The sequence below is a fragment of the Haliotis cracherodii genome, unplaced genomic scaffold (assembly GCF_022045235.1).
Source record: "Haliotis cracherodii isolate W230 unplaced genomic scaffold, xgHalCrac1.p SCAF_25, whole genome shotgun sequence".
Classification (NCBI taxonomy): domain Eukaryota; kingdom Metazoa; phylum Mollusca; class Gastropoda; order Lepetellida; family Haliotidae; genus Haliotis; species Haliotis cracherodii.
Window position 1 is genome coordinate 4,525,519 of NW_027266281.1, and position 19,733 is coordinate 4,545,251.

The 19,733-nt window shown below is 42.7% G+C and overlaps 1 protein-coding gene across 1 annotated transcript in view; it reads left to right on the forward strand.

Annotated features, from left to right (window-relative positions):
* The first annotated feature begins 1,542 nt into the window (after positions 1–1,542).
* The window catches only part of LOC139472881 (uncharacterized), a 40,847-nt gene continuing 22,656 nt past the window's right edge, over positions 1,543–19,733 (forward strand). Inside the window, exon 1 of the mRNA XM_071255348.1 lies at positions 1,543–1,782. Coding sequence (XP_071111449.1) covers positions 1,543–1,782 — 240 coding nt within the window. The remainder of the gene's footprint in view (positions 1,783–19,733) is intronic.

Here is a 19,733-nt window from a genome sequence, read left to right on the forward strand (position 1 = left end):
ATCCGATATTCTGGTATAATACACCATTGTATGTCTTGTTATCCGATATTCTGGTATAATACACCATTGTATGTCTTGTTATCCGATGTTCTGGTAAAATACACCATTGTATGTCTTGTTATCCGATATTCTGGTATAATACACAATTGTATGTCTTGTTATCCGATATTCTGGTATAATACACCATTGTATGTCTCGTTATCCGATATTCTGATATAATACACCATTGTATATCTTGTTATCCGATATTCTGGTATAATAACTAATGAACGTCTTGTTATCCGATATTCTGGTATAATACACCATTGTATGTCTTGTTATCCGATATTCTGGTATAATACACCATTGTATGTCTTGTTATCCGATATTCTGGTATAATAACTAATGAACGTCTTGTTATCCGATATTCTGGTATAATACACCATTGTATGTCTTGTTATCCGATATTCTGGTATAATACACCATTGTATGTGTTGTTATCCGATATTCTGGTATAATACACCATTGCATGTCTTGTTATCCGATATTCTGGTATAATAACTAATCAACGTCTTGTTATCCGATATTTTGGTATAATACACCATTGTATGTCTTGTTATCCGATATTCTGGTATAATACACCATTGTATGTCTTGTTATCCGATATTCTGGTATAATACACCATTGTATGTCTTGTTATCCGATATTCTGGTATAATACACCATTGCATGTCTTGTTATCCGATATTCTGGTATAATACACCATTGTATGTCTTGTTATCCGATATTCTAGTATAATACACAATTGCATGTCTTGTTATCCGATATTCTGGCATAATACACTAATGAACGTCTTGTTATCCGATATTCTGGTATAATACACCATTGCATGTCTTGTTCTAGTATAGCATAACAATGTTACTCAATGTTTTGAAAGATGGTATTTATTGTTACCATGTCTGGTTCTTGGCATTGTTAGGAAAAAATTACACCCACCATATTTCCGAATTTACCATTATATAGACTACCAGTGAGGTATCCTCAAAATCTGCCCCCTGAAGATCCGGGTTAGGATTGGTCTTCAGCAACCCATGCTTGTCGTAAGAGGAGACAATCCCGCTCGAGTGGTCTGACTTGATTCATGAGTATTATCACATCACAATTGCGTCGATCGATGGTCATGTTTTCAAACACTGGATTGTCACACTCGACTATTTACAGACTGCCGTCATCTATCTGGTAAATTACTGAGCCCGCCTTTTACAACAAACAAACATGCTAAAAAGGTTAGGTGTAAGACAACTATACTAAGCCAAGACTAACCAGAAAGAGAGACTATTCATTGAAACACTAAATAGCAATATTATCAATAGGACATATTAACACTAGATATTTTACCACAGCGCGTGACGGAACATCCTATTGATTCTGTTTACACACAACAATAAACCAAGTTCTCAACATCAGGACTCATTAAATATTCATGGACATTTGTCTACTCAGACACTCCGCATATGGAGCGTTCACATACTGTTGGTCTCGCAGTCTGCTTGTACCCTCAGCTATGTACATGTTTGTGGTTCAGCTGTTGACTGTCTACAGTGTATGTAGCTACATCACATGTCAAGGCCAGGATGTGTTCCTTACCAGGGTGCTGCCCTCCTCCCTGGTGTGTGGCTCTCTGTGTACCTACACAACTAGATGTGGCTCCTTCATCTGGGATGCTGCCTCCAGCAGCTGCCACCTGCACACAGGAGGAGACACGGGCAACAGCAGATGGGGTATGATGCAAGCTCAATATCAGGTAACTATAGCACAGGTGTTTGATATAGAGAGACTACTAAATTAAATCTTTATACATGAGTCAACACGGTGGAGACCTGTTTAGTTTCAAGTAGTTATAATTGTAATGATAATTTGATCTTCATGACAACTCTTTGGAAAAAAAGCAATACTTCGGCCAACAAAGAACTGATGTTTATGCACACAGTGTTATCTTCTGAATGGGGTATATCAGATTTAGCAACGACTTATGGGACTTATGGGTGAGTTTATTAGAAAGAGAAACGGCTTATAAATGCGGTTTATTGGAAACAGCAAGGGCTTAAGAATGATGTTTATTAGAAACAGCAACGATTTTTGAATGAGGTTTATTAGATACAGCAACGTTTTTTGAATGAGGTTTATTAGATACAGCAACGGCTTATGAATGATGTTTATTAGAAAACGCAACATCCTATGAATGAGGTTTATTAGAAACAGCAACAGCTTATGAAAGAGGTTTATTAGAAACAGCAACGGCTTATGAAAGAGGTTCATTAGAAACAACAACGGCTTATGGATTAGGTTTGTTAGATGCAGCATTGGCTTATGAAAGAGGTTTATTAGAAACAACAACGGCTTATGAAAGAACTTTATTAGAAACAACAACGGCTTATGGATGAGGTTTGTTAGATGCAGCAACGGCTTATGAAAGAGGTTTATTAGAAACAACAACGGCTTATGAAAGAACTTTATTAGAAACAACAACGGCTTATTGATTAGGTTTATTAGATACAGCAACAGTTTATGAAAGAGGTTTATTAGAATCAACAACGGCTTATGAAAGAGGTTTATTAGAAACAACAACGGCTTATGAAAGAGGTTTATTAGAAAGAGCAACGGCTTATGAAAGAGGTTTATTAGAAACAACAACAGCTTATGAATGAGGTTTATCAGATTTAGCATCGGCATACAAGAGAGGTTTGTCACCATATGACTGAAGATTATTTGACGCATAGTCAGCTCATGTTATCCCCATACAGCGAATCTAGACATGGTGATATGAAATGCAATGGTGGGTAGTCCCATGGTGATTCTAGGATCTCGCCACTGTCTTGGTTGACAGAACATCGTCGCAGTGAATGACCGGCTTGCTTAAGGCTCGATGGTAAAATAAAATTAATGTATAAATAAAACAACAGACAAAGCAAGTCTAATATTGAGGCCACTGGACCAAAATATATACAAGTTACATTTCAAAGCGCCAGAGTCTATAGATAATATGATTAAGTTCTAATGGTTGTGATTAGTAGTTAGTAGTTTACTTTGTATGGGACAGACAAATACATGTGCAGACATATTCACAGACATACATGTCATTTGCAGTAGTCTTGAGTTTTTAAGTAATATTAAACTTTAGTTTCTATTTTTTGCGAATTAAATAGGTATGAGCAGAGATCATGTATTGTGCAGACATATTCACAGACATACATGTCATTTGCAGTAGTCTTGAGTTTTTAAGTAATATTAAACTTTAGTTTCTATTTTTTGCGAATTAAATAGGTATGAGCAGAGATCATGTATTGTGCAGACATATTCACAGACATACATGTCATTTGCAGTAGTCTTGAGATTTTAAGTAATATTAAACTTTATTTTCTATTTTTTTTTGCGAATTAAATAGGTATGAGCAGAGATCACGTATTGTCTGTGTATATTGAGTGTTCATTCAGTTATGAGTGTTTTTTATTGCATTGTCGATTCTGATATATTAACTACATACTGGACCCGTGGACACGCGGGATAGAATAGGATCGGGTGGTTAGCCTTGCTGACTTGGTTGATGCATGTCATCGATCCCAATTGCGTACGTCGATGCTCATGATGTCAATCACTGGATTGTCTGGTCCAGTGTCGATTATTTACAGACCGCCGTCATATAGCTGGAATATTGCTGAGTGCGGCGTTAAACAACAAACAATCAAACAAAACTTACATACTGTGTATCTACTTGAGGTATATGCATCGGTGTACTCCCGCTATGCCTGCATGTAACGGGAGATTAACCATGTCACGGTTGATGCTCTGACAGCCCCAACCAGAGACTTTAACATTGGGGATGTAGTCTTTTTCTTCAGTGTGATGGCTAGCAGATCCCCTTGGGCTACACATTTCAATAAGTTCCTGTGACATTGAATAAGATTTAATGCAAAGTTTAATGTTGTCTACCAAATCTGAAACAATTTCGGTTTACAACAGATAAAAGACTCTTTTTTTGTAAGTGTTCAAATGGTTTAATTTGCCATACAGAAATGCGTGAAAGTGTGATTTCATAAAAAAAAAACCATGAAATGCCAAAATGTCAATTTACAAATCAATAGCGTGTGTGTCCACCTCTGGTTGCGATGCAAGCAACACATCTTCGTCTCATGGAATGGACCAGTCGTCGCACAAAGTCCTGTGGGATATCTGTTCATATTTGCTGGAGCCTGTTTCGAAGTTCCTGGAGTGTCTGTGGAACACGTGGTTGACGTCGAAGGCGCCGAGCCATCTCATCCCACATGTGCTCGATTGGTGAGAGATCAGGGGAGCGAGCCGGCCAGGGGATGACATTCACGTTGTTTTGTTAAAGAGAATCCTGAACAAAACGCGCAATATGAGGCCGGGCGTCGCATTTTGAAAGTTAATGCCTGGGCCACGACGACGCGAAAAAAGGTAGAACAACAGGGCCGATGAATCGCCGCGGTAGCGCTGTCCATTGAGATTTCCCTCTACCACTATCAAACGGGTCCTCTGTCTTGCTGTAATCCCATCCCATACCATAACGCTGCTGCCCCCGATCCGATCTTCTTCCATGACCCAATGATTGACGTAACGTTCACCTCGACGTCGGTACACTCGAATCCATCCATCACTGTGGCTGAGGTGAATACGAGACTCGTCAGTGAATAGAACTTGTCCCCACTGCATGGCCGTCCAGCGTAGACGCTGTCTGCACCACTGTAGACGTGCTTGACGGTGGTTTCCTGTCAAAATGGGACGTCTGGTGGGTCTTCTGGCGACAATCCCTACACATCTGAGGCGACAATGTGCGGTTTGTGAGGATATTCGTCGAAGGCCAGGAATGCTTCTTGCAGTCACTGTTGCTCGATTTCGTAGGTGTTATTGTTCTAATCCAGTTGTCTTGTCGACTATTGGTTACGCGTGGCCGGCCACTCCGAGGATGGTCTCTGACTGCATTCGTCTGTTGCCAACGTTGCCATAAACACCAAATGGTGTTTCTGTGGACGTTAAATTGTCTTGCAACATCACGTTGACTCGATCCTGCTTCAAGCATACCAATGGCTCGCAGACGCTCATTTTCGGACAAGCGTGGCATTACGTAATGTTGAATAATTGCGTAATTTTTAATTTTTTTTTGCTGGTTTAAGCCAGCACAATGCTAAACAATGCATATGGAATCCTGTTAACGCCTATGTTTTTATACCCATTCTTGGGTAGTGAAATGCATGGGGCTTGAATAAAAGTCAACTTTTGCATGGAATGCATTCTTTTCTGTAGCAGTTGCGTTTTTGAGACTTGATTCCAAACATGTACTACACTATTGAAAACCAAACTTTACTTGTTTGAAAAATGCACTGAAATATTGGTGTCACGGGAACTGATGTTGAGTATATATACTGATGTACATAATATATGATCTCTTTGCTCTCATGTTTACGGATGGCGTTTCTACAGTTGCTGGTAGTCATGTAAGCAGAGGAGTACATTGGAAAGCTCATCTTTGGCATACCATGACCTTCTATGTTTTCCATTACTATGAGTCGTTTGATGTACATTATTGATAGGTGTATAAGGTTTGACAGCAATATATCATGCTCAATAGCATCAGAAGTTTTGGAAAAATCAATCCTTGCTGAGGGATGTTTTCAGAATCAAGGCATTGGGTGAAAATATACGATCTGCAGTGGAACAGTTGTATCAGAACCCTGCGGGTCTCATGAATAATATTACGCTACTGGATGTAATTGGCTGTTAAGTAAATAAACTGGGCGGCAAAAGAAAGTATAGGTTGAGTTCCATGATCGATAAAAAAATTACAAGAAGAGATTTTGTTGTGAGTTATAATATAATCTAGGGAGGGTTAACGAATGACTGATCAACCACAGTTTGAATGAAATTGTGCAATCACAGGTAATGTGAGCTCAAGGTAAACAATGGTGGGGTAAGAAATTTCATTTTCAAAGGTTGTCTGAAATGTCATCAAACAATTGTCAGACACACTACAAGTTCATTGTCGACACAGTTGCCTTCAATAGCGTGTATGACCTCCAGCTGCCTCAATGCATGCTGTGATACGCCGCCTCATCGATGACGTCAGTCTTCTGATGACGTGGACTGGAATCCGTTGCCACTCGTCTCTCAGGGCCTGCTGCAATTCTTGTCTGTTGACGGGAGGCTGATGGGTATGCCGTATGGGGCCTGGCATTGTCGTGTTGAAATAATGTCCCTTGCTGTTGGTTTTGTAAGAACGGAAGCACAACTGGCTGCAACACTTGGTATGTGTACTGCACAGCGTTCAGGTTTTCCTGTATAATCACCAAATCAGTCTTCTGATCTCCACAAAGATCGCCCCACACCATGACACCTCCCCCGCCGAATGGATGGATCTCTCGAATACACGACGGAGCCAAACGTTCCCTTCTGGGTCGATGAACTCGTTCTCTGCCGTCCTTTCGAAACAAGTTAAACCGACTTTCATCAGTAAACAGCACTCGACGCCAACTTCTCACTTGCCAGCGTCGAACCTGCCACAGTCTCAGGCGCCGATGTTGAGCAGTCAGTACCATTCCTCGGATTCCAGCAGCACGAAGTCGTCGTAGTACTGTGCATTGGCTAATGGGATGTCCCAACGCTGTTGCTGCCGTCGCCTTCGCCGTTACGAATCTGTTTCGCAGGGGAATGAGTCGTAACTGACCGTCTTCCAGTGGTGTTGTGACTCGGGGTCGTCCGGTTCTAGGCCTGTCCTGTGTCCTCCCTCCCTGTCTGCCTGTACCGTTGAATCAGCCTGGCTACTGTCAATGGTGTACAAACAAACCTTCTGGCAATTTGGACCTGTGTTGCCCCCATTTCGGCCAAACCGATGGCTCTCTCTCACTGTCTGCTCCTGTAACAGTCGTCGCATTTCTTTTGTGTGCTTTCATCACGTGTGTTTATACCCTGCAGACGAAAGCATTTATACAACTAACATGCACGTGCAGTTTATGCCATAGGGGAGAAACCTGTTTCACCATCTTTTTGTCACCGCACGAGCCCCGTCAAAGGTGGCGCGTTCGGTTGAGGTGTTTTTTGGTACCTGTTCCTGGGCAGTCATATTAATATTCCCAATACCCACTTTCCACTGGTTATCGCTGTTTTTAGGAAAATTACAAATTGCCAACCTATACTTTCTTTTGCCGCTTAGTTTATCTTGCACATGAAAGATCTGCCTCTGTGAGGTCATCCTTCACACAAGACTTGAAGATGGGACAACCCATACTTCCCCCCAGGTATCAGGAAATGTCTTGGGATATTAATATTAATAATATTAATGTACAAAGAGAAGATGTGTAAGGTTTTGATACTTTCAATAACATTGTTGTCATTTTGCACTGGAGATGTTTTGTTGTCAAGTTTGTCGTTGTCGTCCTGTTCGGTACTACAGTGAGTGAGTGAGTATGGTTTTACGCCGCTTTTAGCAATATTCCAGCAATATCACGGCGGGGGACACCACAAATGGGCTTCACACATTGAACCCATGTCGGGAATCGAACCCGGGTCTTCGGCGTGACGAGCGAACGCTTCAACCACTAGGCTACCCGACCGCCCCTCGGTACAACAGAAAATCACGGATTCATCTTGATTCAATGAGGCTCTGTATGGAGACGGTTGTACACATGATTGGGCCCTCATCACACACAACCTGGCGATACGTTGTTCCAGTTCACGGTACATCTTCTTTCGTGGTGGGGGTCGGGCGCCATGGAGGTACTGAGCGAGCTTGTATCGTTCTCTTTTCTCCAGTAGTTGCAGGGTCTTGAGTTAAAGCTGTAAGGATGCGCACTTTGGTCAGGAAGATCTGTGACGGTGAGCGTGCAATCCTACAAGGCGGTTGTTAGTGCGCGGTTCGACGTTGTCATGGTGATTCCATATACCAGGATGGTATCGTGCTTCATCATCCACAAGTTGGTCACAATGCAATCAGTGAAAGGGATGATTTGTGGAAGAATTGGCGTTTCATCTATGGCTTACTTACTTACTTACTTACTTACTTTGGAGATTTAACGTGCGCTTTCCGACTGATGCGTATTTCGCACACGGGCCCGGCCAGGCCATTTAATGTGTTTCCGAAAGGGGCGAAGGTGGTCTGTGCAACCCAAGAGGGGGCTTTAGGGGTCGCTTATATAGAATTTGGGAATTTTGAGATTTGGAATAGATGCCGATGGGGTTGGGGAGGAGAACTAAGGGAGCTGGGTATGGTGGATGATTGTTTGTTTATGTGATTTTGATTTGGTAGGTTATTATGGTTTTAGATGCGTTTTATTAGTTCCGTTTTGATTAAGAATCATCTATGGCAACGGCCCAGGTGTCTTATACTGGCAACAGCGCAGCAAGGATAAAACAGCGACACGTCTCATTTCAGTAATTGGCTTGCTCAGCACCTATTGATTTGGTTTGCAACAACAATAGCTTTACTAATAACACAACTAGTTTTATATTCTACAAAGGATAAATTACTTATGAAAACGGCTAAACTTCCCGTGTCATGTACGTGTTATATAAACAACATTTTTCGAAGCCACTCACAGTGAGTGAGTGAGTGAGTGAGTATGGTTTTACGCCCATGTAAGCAATATTCCAGCAATATCACGGCGGGGGACACCAGAAATGGGCTTCACACATTGTACCCATGTCGGGAATCGAACCCGGGTCTTCGGCGTGACGAGCGAACGCTTTAACCACTAGGCTACCCGCCCGCCCCTCTCAGAGAGAAACAGAGAGAAACGTATTGATAACATGCAAAATACGTAAGACAAATTCACAATGAATGTAAGGGGTGCATTTTTCATAGTGTAGGCGGAGCGCACTAAACAAAGCGACGGAATCCTTTCCATATCCAGCAGAAACCTCTGCATAAAGCAGAGTCGATTGTACAATTCCGACTATACCATGAGCATGTGTCTATGAATCATGAATCAATAGTGATGATACCAGGTGTTCGCGAAAAGGTGGGCATATCCAGCCCCACCGCTGGTACCCGTCACAAACACATACAAAGGCAAGTCAATTGTTCACCTAAAAAAAAAACATGGGAACATATGGTACAAGTCAAAATGGGGAATAGCGGCCTTACTGTAGGCGATAGGCACAGTAGGCGATAGGCACAGTAGGCGAATACAGATATAACCCTTTGGTTTTCCGCCCATTTGAAACCGACGCGTTGTGAAAAGACTACAATAATTGTTGCAAACTCATACTCAAAAATGAATCAATATCACAGTGATATTATCTGTGACAGGAAAACAAGTGATTAATACCATGAACAGAATTCAACAACATGCACTCTTTGACCCAGACAAACCTTGAACTATAGTTGGGGCGAACCGGGATTCGAATCCACAATCCTGGGTTTCTAGCGTTCCCAATGGACGCTCCTTAGACGACTGGGCCACCCGTGCCTCGTCACCGTATTGGGAAGTACTCAATTACAAGGTGACCGACTGTTGGAGTTATGAAATGTTTGCATGAAATCTTCAGACATTCACGATAGAGTATTATCATAATCAACAAAATTTGCTTAGCAATAACTCGCCACAATAAATTAAACAATAAAACCAAAAAAAATTGCTATACATATAACTAACCCAATACAATATACTGAAACCTTTTTAACTATGTATTTGAAGTAAGGATAAGAATTGGATGAAGCCAGTAATGTAAACAACGGGATTATGGCTGATTGGGGTCTTTGATGAGTTGATGGTACGCCACGGGTATGTAATAGCCTTGGTCACGGTTGATTGAGGGCTGAAGTCTTTTGATGTTGATGGCTTCTTGTAGTTTCCTGATCTTGAAGTCTTTGAGGTTGGTGGCGAGGGTTGTGACTCTCTCCCACTGGATGTTGTGGCTGTCCCGTTGTTTACATTATTGGCTTCATCCTTTGTATCATGGCACTGACTTCACCCATGGTCATCATCACTGCCCTTGTGTGTACACAGCAGGCTTCGCTATTCCAGTATACAATATCTACCCTACTGTATAAACATTGCCTCCTACGTGTATATATACTTGCATACTGCACTCTGTAATCACTTGCTTGATAACGGTGTTAGAACCTACACCGAAACGTCGCTCTTAATTGTAATAAAGAAGTTGTTCATCCATAAATTCTTATCCTTACTTAGTACTCCAACTTCTAAATGCCTATCAAAGAATTTATGTATTTGACGTTTTTTAATATTTTACATAACGGCGACAAAACTCATTTTTTTCTGCTTATTTTGTCATTAGGTAATCAAACAAAAGATCCTTTTTTCAGACAGCCATCATTCTTTGTCATGTGCAAATAATTACAGATAAAATCATGTCCTTGTCCGAGTTAAAGTTGATCATGCGTTGCCATCCTGTGTGTGAGTACATTATCAATAGATTTATGAGCTGTTTCAAATGGATGCTACGTTAATTTAAGTGTGTTTCCAGTTTAGTACCGTGCTATATGTTCTAATTACAGCACTAAGCGTAATTAGGAACTAAACGTTGCGGAACCGAAAACTCGTAGTCCCCCTCAATTATACCGATTCAAGATAGAGCCTGATTCTTTTGGGGATAACGATGGTTATTAATTAATTAGGTGGGTAGAACACAACAGACAAGTGATGGGGATGCTGGTCACTTGGGGCTTACGCTCCTTGCTCGGACATAGTGCGTCACGGATCAGTGAAAATTGAAATACGAGCAATTATAAAAAGAATGATATTACTGAGTTGGTAGGCTGGTGAGGTCATGTGGTGGCACGTGGTCCTGAGCAGAACGCGCAGATCACAAGCAGGGGAAGTTAAGCAACGTCGGTCTCGGAGAGTAGTAGGATGGGTGAGCACGTTAAGCAGCTTCACTCCTGAGAGTTTCTAGGGCTTCGGTCCTGCCCCTCACTGAAGCATATGTGCCACATGTGGTGTCTCCTAAGGCAAGTGACTGTGTCCGTAGTGTGCCTCTGTCCGGTAGGATGAGATGGTAATGTGGCTGTTAATCTTCTAGCGCCTCACAGGTAGCTTGGGTTGTATACTCCCCAGGGAGCTGAGAATGAAAATCGTGTACTCACTGATCCATTGACCGGGGTTATGATAGTGTATAATAGTACTATGTGCATCAACTTGGTGAATAAATGCACTTATTATTATTATTAAACAATTCGTATATGTGTTTGCTTGAGCGCCTCTTTTGCAAGAATGATCCCACGGAGCTCCAGTCGAGTCGAAAAGAGAACAACAATGTATTGAGAAACATTTCTATCGCAGGAGACCAACTGTCACAGTTGGTAAATGTTTGAATGAATTCAGCTATAGGGATGGCGCTCTAGTTGTTGATGTCGATTCTGTGCTAGGAATTAACTGGTCATTCTGAACCATCTTTAACAAGAAGAACTGACGCAATTGTAGGCCAGTATGAAAGAATAGTGAGTGAGTGAGGTTTTACGCCGCTTTTAGCAATATTCCAGCAATATCACGACGGGGGACACCACAAATGGGCTTCACACTTTGTACCCATGTGGGGAATCGAACCCGGGTCTTCGGCGTGACGAGCGAACGCTTTAACCACTAGGCTACCCCGACCGCCCCGTATGAAAGAATAGATTAATTATATCTGAACCATGACTTGGTTGAAGTCTTGGGTTTGTTGATTCTACTAACAGAATCAACAGATTCGAGTGATGTCTCGAATACATCTTCAGACCTGGGAATCTCCCCTCTTGCCATACATGCACCTCCAAGTTATTGCTGGGCATCTGCCTATATATCATAAATAGATAGAGGTTACACGTGAGTGTGTTTGGGGATGGTCAATACCATGTATTAGGAATAAAGGTTTGTTTAGCGAGCCTTGACTTTTGATATTTGCATCTCTATCTATATGACCCAAAACCCAGCATATGATAAAGATTTTTGTACGAGCATGTGTGTCATACAGATTTTACGAAACGAGTTGCAGAAATCTTGTACTTTATTTTTGCTTCCCTCTCCCTCCCTCCCCTCACTCCCCCTCCTCGCCCCAACCTCCCAACCCCCTTCCTCTCCCTCCCTCCCTTCATCCCTCCTTCTCATCCCCCACCTCCCTACCCCCTTCCTCTCCCTCCCTCCCTTCCTCCCCCCCTCCTTCCCCCCCAGCTCCCGACTCCATTCCTCTCCCTCCCCCTCCTCCCCCCACCTCCCAACTCCCTTCCTCTCCCTCCCTCCTTTCATCCCCCCTCCTCCCCCCCAGCTCCCAACTCCCTTCCTCTCACTTCTATCGCAGGAGACCAACTGTCACAGTTGGTAAATGTTTGAATGAATTCAGCTATAGGGATGGCGCTCTAGTTGTTGATGTCGATTCTGTGCTAGGAATTAACTGGTCATTCTGAACCATCTTTAACAAGAAGAACTGACGCAATTGTAGGCCAGTATGAAAGAATAGTGAGTGAGTGAGGTTTTACGCCGCTTTTAGCAATATTCCAGCAATATCACGACGGGGGACACCACAAATGGGCTTCACACTTTGTACCCATGTGGGGAATCGAACCCCGGGTCTTCGGCGTGACGAGCGAACGCTTTAACCACTAGGCTACCCGACCGCCCCGTATGAAAGAATAGATTAATTATATCTGAACCATGACTTGGTTGAAGTCTTGGGTTTGTTGATTCTACTAACAGAATCAACAGATTCGAGTGATGTCTCGAATACATCTTCAGACCTGGGAATCTCCCCTCTTGCCATACATGCACCTCCAAGTTATTGCTGGGCATCTGCCTATATATCATAAATAGATAGAGGTTACACGTGAGTGTGTTTGGGGATGGTCAATACCATGTATTAGGAATAAAGGTTTGTTTAGCGAGCCTTGACTTTTGATATTTGCATCTCTATCTATATGACCCAAAACCCAGCATATGATAAAGATTTTTGTACGAGCATGTGTGTCATACAGATTTTACGAAACGAGTTGCAGAAATCTTGTACTTTATTTTTGCTTCCCTCTCCCTCCCTCCCCTCACTCCCCCTCCTCGCCCCAACCTCCCAACCCCCTTCCTCTCCCTCCCTCCCTTCATCCCTCCTTCTCATCCCCCACCTCCCTACCCCCTTCCTCTCCCTCCCTCCCTTCCTCCCCCCTCCTTCCCCCCCAGCTCCCGACTCCATTCCTCTCCCTCCCCCTCCTCCCCCCCACCTCCCAACTCCCTTCCTCTCCCTCCCTCCTTTCATCCCCCCTCCTCCCCCCAGCTCCCAACTCCCTTCCTCTCACTCCCTCCCTTCCTCCCCCCAGCTCCCTACTCCCTTCCTCTCCCTCCCTCCTTTCATCCCCCCTCCTCCCCCCCAGCTCCCAACTCCCTTCCTCTCACTCCCTCCCTTCCTCCCCCCAGCTCCCTACTCCCTTCCTCTCCCTCCCTCCTCCCCCCCCCAGCTCCCAACTCCCTTCCTCTCCCTCCCTCCCTTCCTCCCCCCTCCTCCCCCCCACCTCCCAACCCCTTCCTCTCCCTCCTCCTCCCCCCCCCACCTCCCGACTCCCTTCCTCTCCCACCCTCCCTTCCTCCCCCCTCCTCCCCCCCACCTCCCAACCCCTTCCTCTCCCTCCCTCCCTTCCTCCCCCTCCTCCCCCCCCACCTCCCAACCCCTTCCTCTCCCTCCCTCCCTTCCTCCCTCCTCCTCCCCCCACCTCCCGACCCCCTTCCTCTCCCTCCCTTCCCCCCCCCCCCCCACCTCCCGACTCCCTTCCTCTCACTCCCTCCCTTCCTCCCCCCCAGCTCCCTACTCCCTTCCTCTCCCTCCCTCCCTTCATCCCTCCTCCTCATCCCCACCTCCCAACCCCCTTCCTCTCCCTCCCTCCCCCCCTCCTCCCCCCAGCTCCCAACCCGCTTCCTCTCCCTCCCTCCCTTCATCCCCCTCCACACCCCCACCTCCCTATCCCTCTCTCTCTCTCTAGCCCTCGCCCTGCTGAAGCTTTGAAGTCTTTCAGTCAGAAGTGTCATTGTGTGAACGAAAGAAGATTGTAAAGCCTGTCGTAAACCGATTGCACGAACATTGATATATGCAACAGCACGGAGGCATTTTTCCCGTACTCGCTTCCAAGCGCTGATGGTTCATTGCACTTGGCATTGAAGACACGCAGTAGCTGGAAAGTAATGAAAACACTTTATGACGTCGTGAAATGGGTTTCAGGTGTTACAGTGTATGGCCATATAACGTCTGTACATTCATTAGGACATTGCAGGTGAGATGAAGTGAAATGGGGTTTAATGTCGCGTTCAAAGATGACTGCACTTATATAGCGAGACTGAGATACCATGCCGCAGTTTAACACAAATATCCCACTCAGACACAGTATACTGACTACAAGCCGACCTGTCCTTGTTTTAGCCCCTTAATGCCGAGCGCCATACAGGGTAACAACAAGTACCATCGTATAACGTCTTTTGGTATGACGCGGCCGAGGATCGAAAACGGTTTCAGAAGCTGTTTTGTATAATCCGTTGTACTTGTGACAGTTGATGTTTAAACTTGAACGTTTGACAGGTACTTTTATCCTCATTGTACCCTGTTGTAGCTTTTGTATACTTAACAGAATAAAGGATTCAAATGAAATGAAATATTTTTTTATGGTTGGTAATTGTCCCAGGTGGCAATTGTACAGTGTGGCAACCGTCCGGTGGCAATTGTACAGTGTGGCAACCGTCCGGTGGCAATTGTACAGTGTGGCAACCGTCCGGTGGCAATTGTACAGTGTGGCAACAGTCCGGTGGCAATTGTACAGTGTGGCAACAGTCCGGTGGCAATTGTCCTGCCCTCTTTTTTGTAGCTCTTGACATCATTGCCTTCTATCACAATTTTCCCACAGTTTCTTATTGTTATTCTGCCTCCATTGTACAGCCAGAGGTTCTGGCAATGGGGCAGAAACACCCACCTGCTGGATACCGACGTCCAGCTCTCGTTGCGCTGCTGACACTCTCACAAGCTACTTTTGTGGGCTTTTCATTCTGAACACTGACTATCTCAGCCCACTGACTGTTATGCTGTTCATAAATGACATGAACTGCAATTGTCGAAAATCAAGATTTTAACAAAATTCACACGATGTTGGTGTTTCCCCAAAAAATCCCCAAATATCCTCTTGTATTTCAGTTTAGTTGGAAATGAAAAGATATCTTTCTCTGGATCAGTTCGATCTTCAACAGCCTTGAGCTCTTGGACCCCTACCATTCTTTACGGTTGTTAGTCGTGCGATTTAATACTGTCCATTGGGGGCACAGGTGGCCCAGTTGTCTAAGGCGCCACGAGGTCGGGTAGCCTAGTGGTAAAGCGTTCGCTCGTCACACCGAAGGCCCGGGTTGGATTCCCGATATGGGTACAATGTGTGAAGCCCATTTCTGGTGTCCCCGCCGTGATATTGCTGGATTATTGCTAAAAGCGGCGTTAAATCAAACTCACTCACTATCACTCTATGACCCGTGAAGATCCGGGGTATAATAGGTCTTCAGCAACCCTTGACTATGCTTGTCGTAAGAGGTGACTAACGGGATTGCATTCGTCCAGTCGTCTGAGGCGCCGCGATTCTCTGTGCAGAGTTGCGTTTCTTGGGCACGCCAGAAACCTATGATTATGGGTTCGAATCCCGGTTCGACCCAATTGTGTTTCTAGGTTTGTCAGCACCATACCCGTGCTCGTGGGTTTCATCGAAGTGGTAAACGTCTGAGACCTGCATCACTTCGGGTTTTCCTCCCACATTAAGCTGACACGCCGTGATATAACTACAATAAAAGCGGCGTTAACCCAACTCACTCACTCACTCACTCACTCACTCACTCACTCACTAATACTGTTCATTGTACCAATCGTGAAGTGAAAAATGATAATGCCATATTTGACTGGACATTTGGTTTGGGCATTTTCTTTCAAGAAATTTTTGCCATCACGCTATGCATCTGATTTCCTATTTTGTTTGGAAATAACTTTCATGTATATTCAGTCTTTGGATTGCTGATTGCACTGAAATGTCGATAAATGTGTCAGGACAGTAGTTTTTGTTGCAATTATTGGGTAACGTTTTTTTATTTTTTTTATTGTTATAATAGTTATGTTTTTACATAAGTCACTTTGAGAGAGCTCTTTGTTCTTGTCATCTGATTATAAAAATCTTTATTTGTATCAGGAATATAGTGTTAGAGTACATAACTTACGTTATGTGTATTTTATGTGGACTTCCGGTGGCGCTGCACATGGAGTAAGGCGGGTAAAACGATCCCTCGCGAAGCTCCAAGTTATCTTGACAAATAATGTCCTCTACAAGAAAAGGAAACCGATCAAACAGCACGGGAAAAGTTCAATCTAAACAACAAACCACAAATTTGGATGATTTTCTTACCAATACGGAAGAAATGAACGCAGAAGATGTAGGAGATTTGGGGGACCGCGACACGACGGTCGCCATTACACCCGATGAAGTGAAACAACTTTTCACTACGCTGTTAAAAACACAAACGGAAGAAATTAATGCGAATTTTAAGCAGGAAATTGCGTCTCTGGAAACGAAGATTGAGGGTTACTTGAGGCGGTGGAATTCAATGCGACTGGCATTAAGGATAATAAGGAGAAAATTGACAATCTACGAACAGATTTGAAAGGTATCCGCACTGATATCGAGAAAAAGTTGCTGTTACAAGAAGTCTATCTCCGAAAGGCGAACTTGCTTTTTTACGGAATTCCGGATAGTGAGGACCCAAACAAAGCATGTAGGGAGATACTTGGGAAAATGGGAATTACAATGGCCGAGGAAATGCAATTTATGAACATTCATCGTTTTCCTCGCTTCAGTACTACGCCCGCTACAGCAAATAAACCCCAAACAATCATTGTCAAGTTTTTGACAATGACATCATTTTGACAATGAAAGACAGACAATTGGTTCTAGAAGCCAGTTACAAACACAGGGCATTACTATGCGAGAGGAAAATATCTATCTACACAGATCTCCCAGTTGTTTTGAAGAAATACAGGACAAAACTGGCCAACAAAGCTTACGAGATCCGGAAAAAATTAGCGATATCAGACAAGGATACAAGAAAGAGGTGCAGATGTTTACCTCCAATACAGAAAAGACAAAGAGGATAAGTGGTATGACATAGGACTTGTAGAAAATGCGGCGTGATAACGTACAGATCTGTCAGAATCGAGAGACAGAAATATTTCTATTTCAAGTGGGAGTGGAGATATTAAACTCTATTTATTGGATAGTGTTTTTGCATTGTGTGTAAGGTAACTGTATTTAACCAAGCATTGAAGCAAGTTTGAAATATTTGTGGTGTATTTTTCAAAATATCTAGTGATTTATTCTCCAGAAAGAGAAATTTACAGTAATTACTTTGATTATTGTGAATCAACAAAATGATGCTTTTGTCTAAGTTATATTGTACAATTATTAATTAAAAACAGTCAATGGATCAAGGGGAAAATTGATGAAAACGTTTGTTTACAGTGGATTAAGAAACCAAGTGTTTTTGTTTATATTTTGGACAATGGACCAATCACGACGAACTTCCGGTCTATATATAGATCCGCACCAAGATGGCCTATCGTAGCGATATGAACTATGAAAAATGACTGATTGATTCATAATAGGGGGCATTTGGGGCCCCCAACTACTCAAGCCTTAACTTAACACTCAGTATGAGCAAAACTGTGAATTTTCTGATTGATATACAAATCCGGGACTGAATGTTTTGTCGGCCCTAGATCTCAAATCTACTCGCTAGGCCCTACCTCATCTGCTCATGCTGAACTGTGCAAATAGAAAATGACTGATGCATATATTGGGGGCATTTGGAGCCCCCAAGCATCCAGAAAGAGGTATCTTTCCGTTAATACCTCTATTCTTTATTAACAGAACTGTGAACGAAAGTCTGAAGATGTCTGCTAAGAGACAATATGTAGATCTATTTGTTAGATGTATAAGACATGATAGAACTTTTTATAGTTTTGAAATATGACCCTTAAAATGATTAAACATATGATTTGATTTTATATTGAGAAGATATAATTTATGATGTCTGTAATACTCAGATGATGTAATTTTGAAAGAAAAACAATTGAAGTTTCAGTCAAGCTCTTGATCACTTGAAGGTTGTCTATTTGCTTTTAATTACACTGTGTATACATGGCTACAGTACTGTTGTATAGACTATTTACAAATTACATCAATATATATTGTAGGGATCACAAAGGTCTTATTGATTTTCATTTTAATGGAGCAAAGAGGAGTGCTGTAGCTATGAACATAGGCTTATGTGTGATCATGGTTATGTGAGTAATGATTAGAATCTCTTGATAGGGAAACTCCTGATACTTAGGGAATCATATTGTAATTGTACAAGGATGTAAAAAAGACTTTGGGATTCCTGTGTGTGAGTAGGGTACACATATCTATTGTGAGTTTGGTGTTCACAGAATTTCTGTTTTTGTATTGATATGATTTCTGTTTTTGTATTGATATGATTTTTATTTTCTAATATTGATATGATTTCATTTCTATCCTTGGCTGCTCTGTTTATATACGTTCGAGTAGCTGTCCATTTCTCAGAAATAGAGTTAGTTTGGCCTTCGCTATTGCATCTCTTGGCTTTAGGAGATCTATGACAGATAGCGGATCTAACTGCAATTCTTGTTTTAACCTAGCCCGGGCTGGGGCATGGTCTTGACATTCTAGTTACACGTGATCAATTGTTTCAGCCTGGATGCAAGATGAACAAACCTTGTCATAGTGCTTTGTGTGCCAGAGTCTGAGACGTGAGATATCAATTTCAATTTTCCTTTCATTTGAGTATGAGTTTGGCTTTTGTTGGACCTTGGGTTGAATTTTGTATAGCCATCTGCCGATCCTACTTGCGTCCCATTGGGCTTGCCATCTTTCTGCTATGGCGGCTTTGAGTTTGCTTTTTATCTCTAGTTTACGAAAGGGAATAGGCTGTATATCCGCTTTGTTTAGAGCTAGCTTCTCCAGTAAGTCTGCTTTTTCATTTCCATGAATATTTATGTGAGAGGGGATCCAACACAGCTCCACCTGTTGTCCTTGGTTTGATAGTTTTGTATATTCGTATAGAATGAAATGTTCACAGACTAGGGTGGATTTATATGTGTAATAAGTAAGTTTCAACAAAACATGCATCTCAACTTTTTGAGTAAGCTCCTACTAGCTCCTATCTCATTTATGTCCTGAGAATATTCAAACAGAATTACTGGCCTACTCTTATTAATTAATCCGCTAATCATGGGCTGTGACCATTGTTAAGTGGGTAGACTGGCTGTGTTTGTTTAATTAATCCCACCTATACTACTCCACTGTCTTACAGGACTATTTGATGGATTAGGTCTTAGTTTTATATGGACCCAACAATTCATGCCAAATATAAACGTATTAAAATGTGTTATTAAACAACGTATCTTTGATCAGTTCAGCCAGACTTGGACAAGTTGGATAAACAACTCCCCCAAGGCAGTATTTTACCGAATATTTAAACATAAAATCCAGTTAGAAAATTATCTGCTGGCGCTACCCTTAGTATCCCGATTACTAAAATAAGATCTACAAACCATAGATTACCAATAGAAAAGGGGCGATGGGAAAATATACCACGAGAAGACAGAATTTGTAGTCACTGTAATAAACATGACTTGGCTGACGAATATCACTATCTACTAATTTGTCCTTTTCTGCATAAC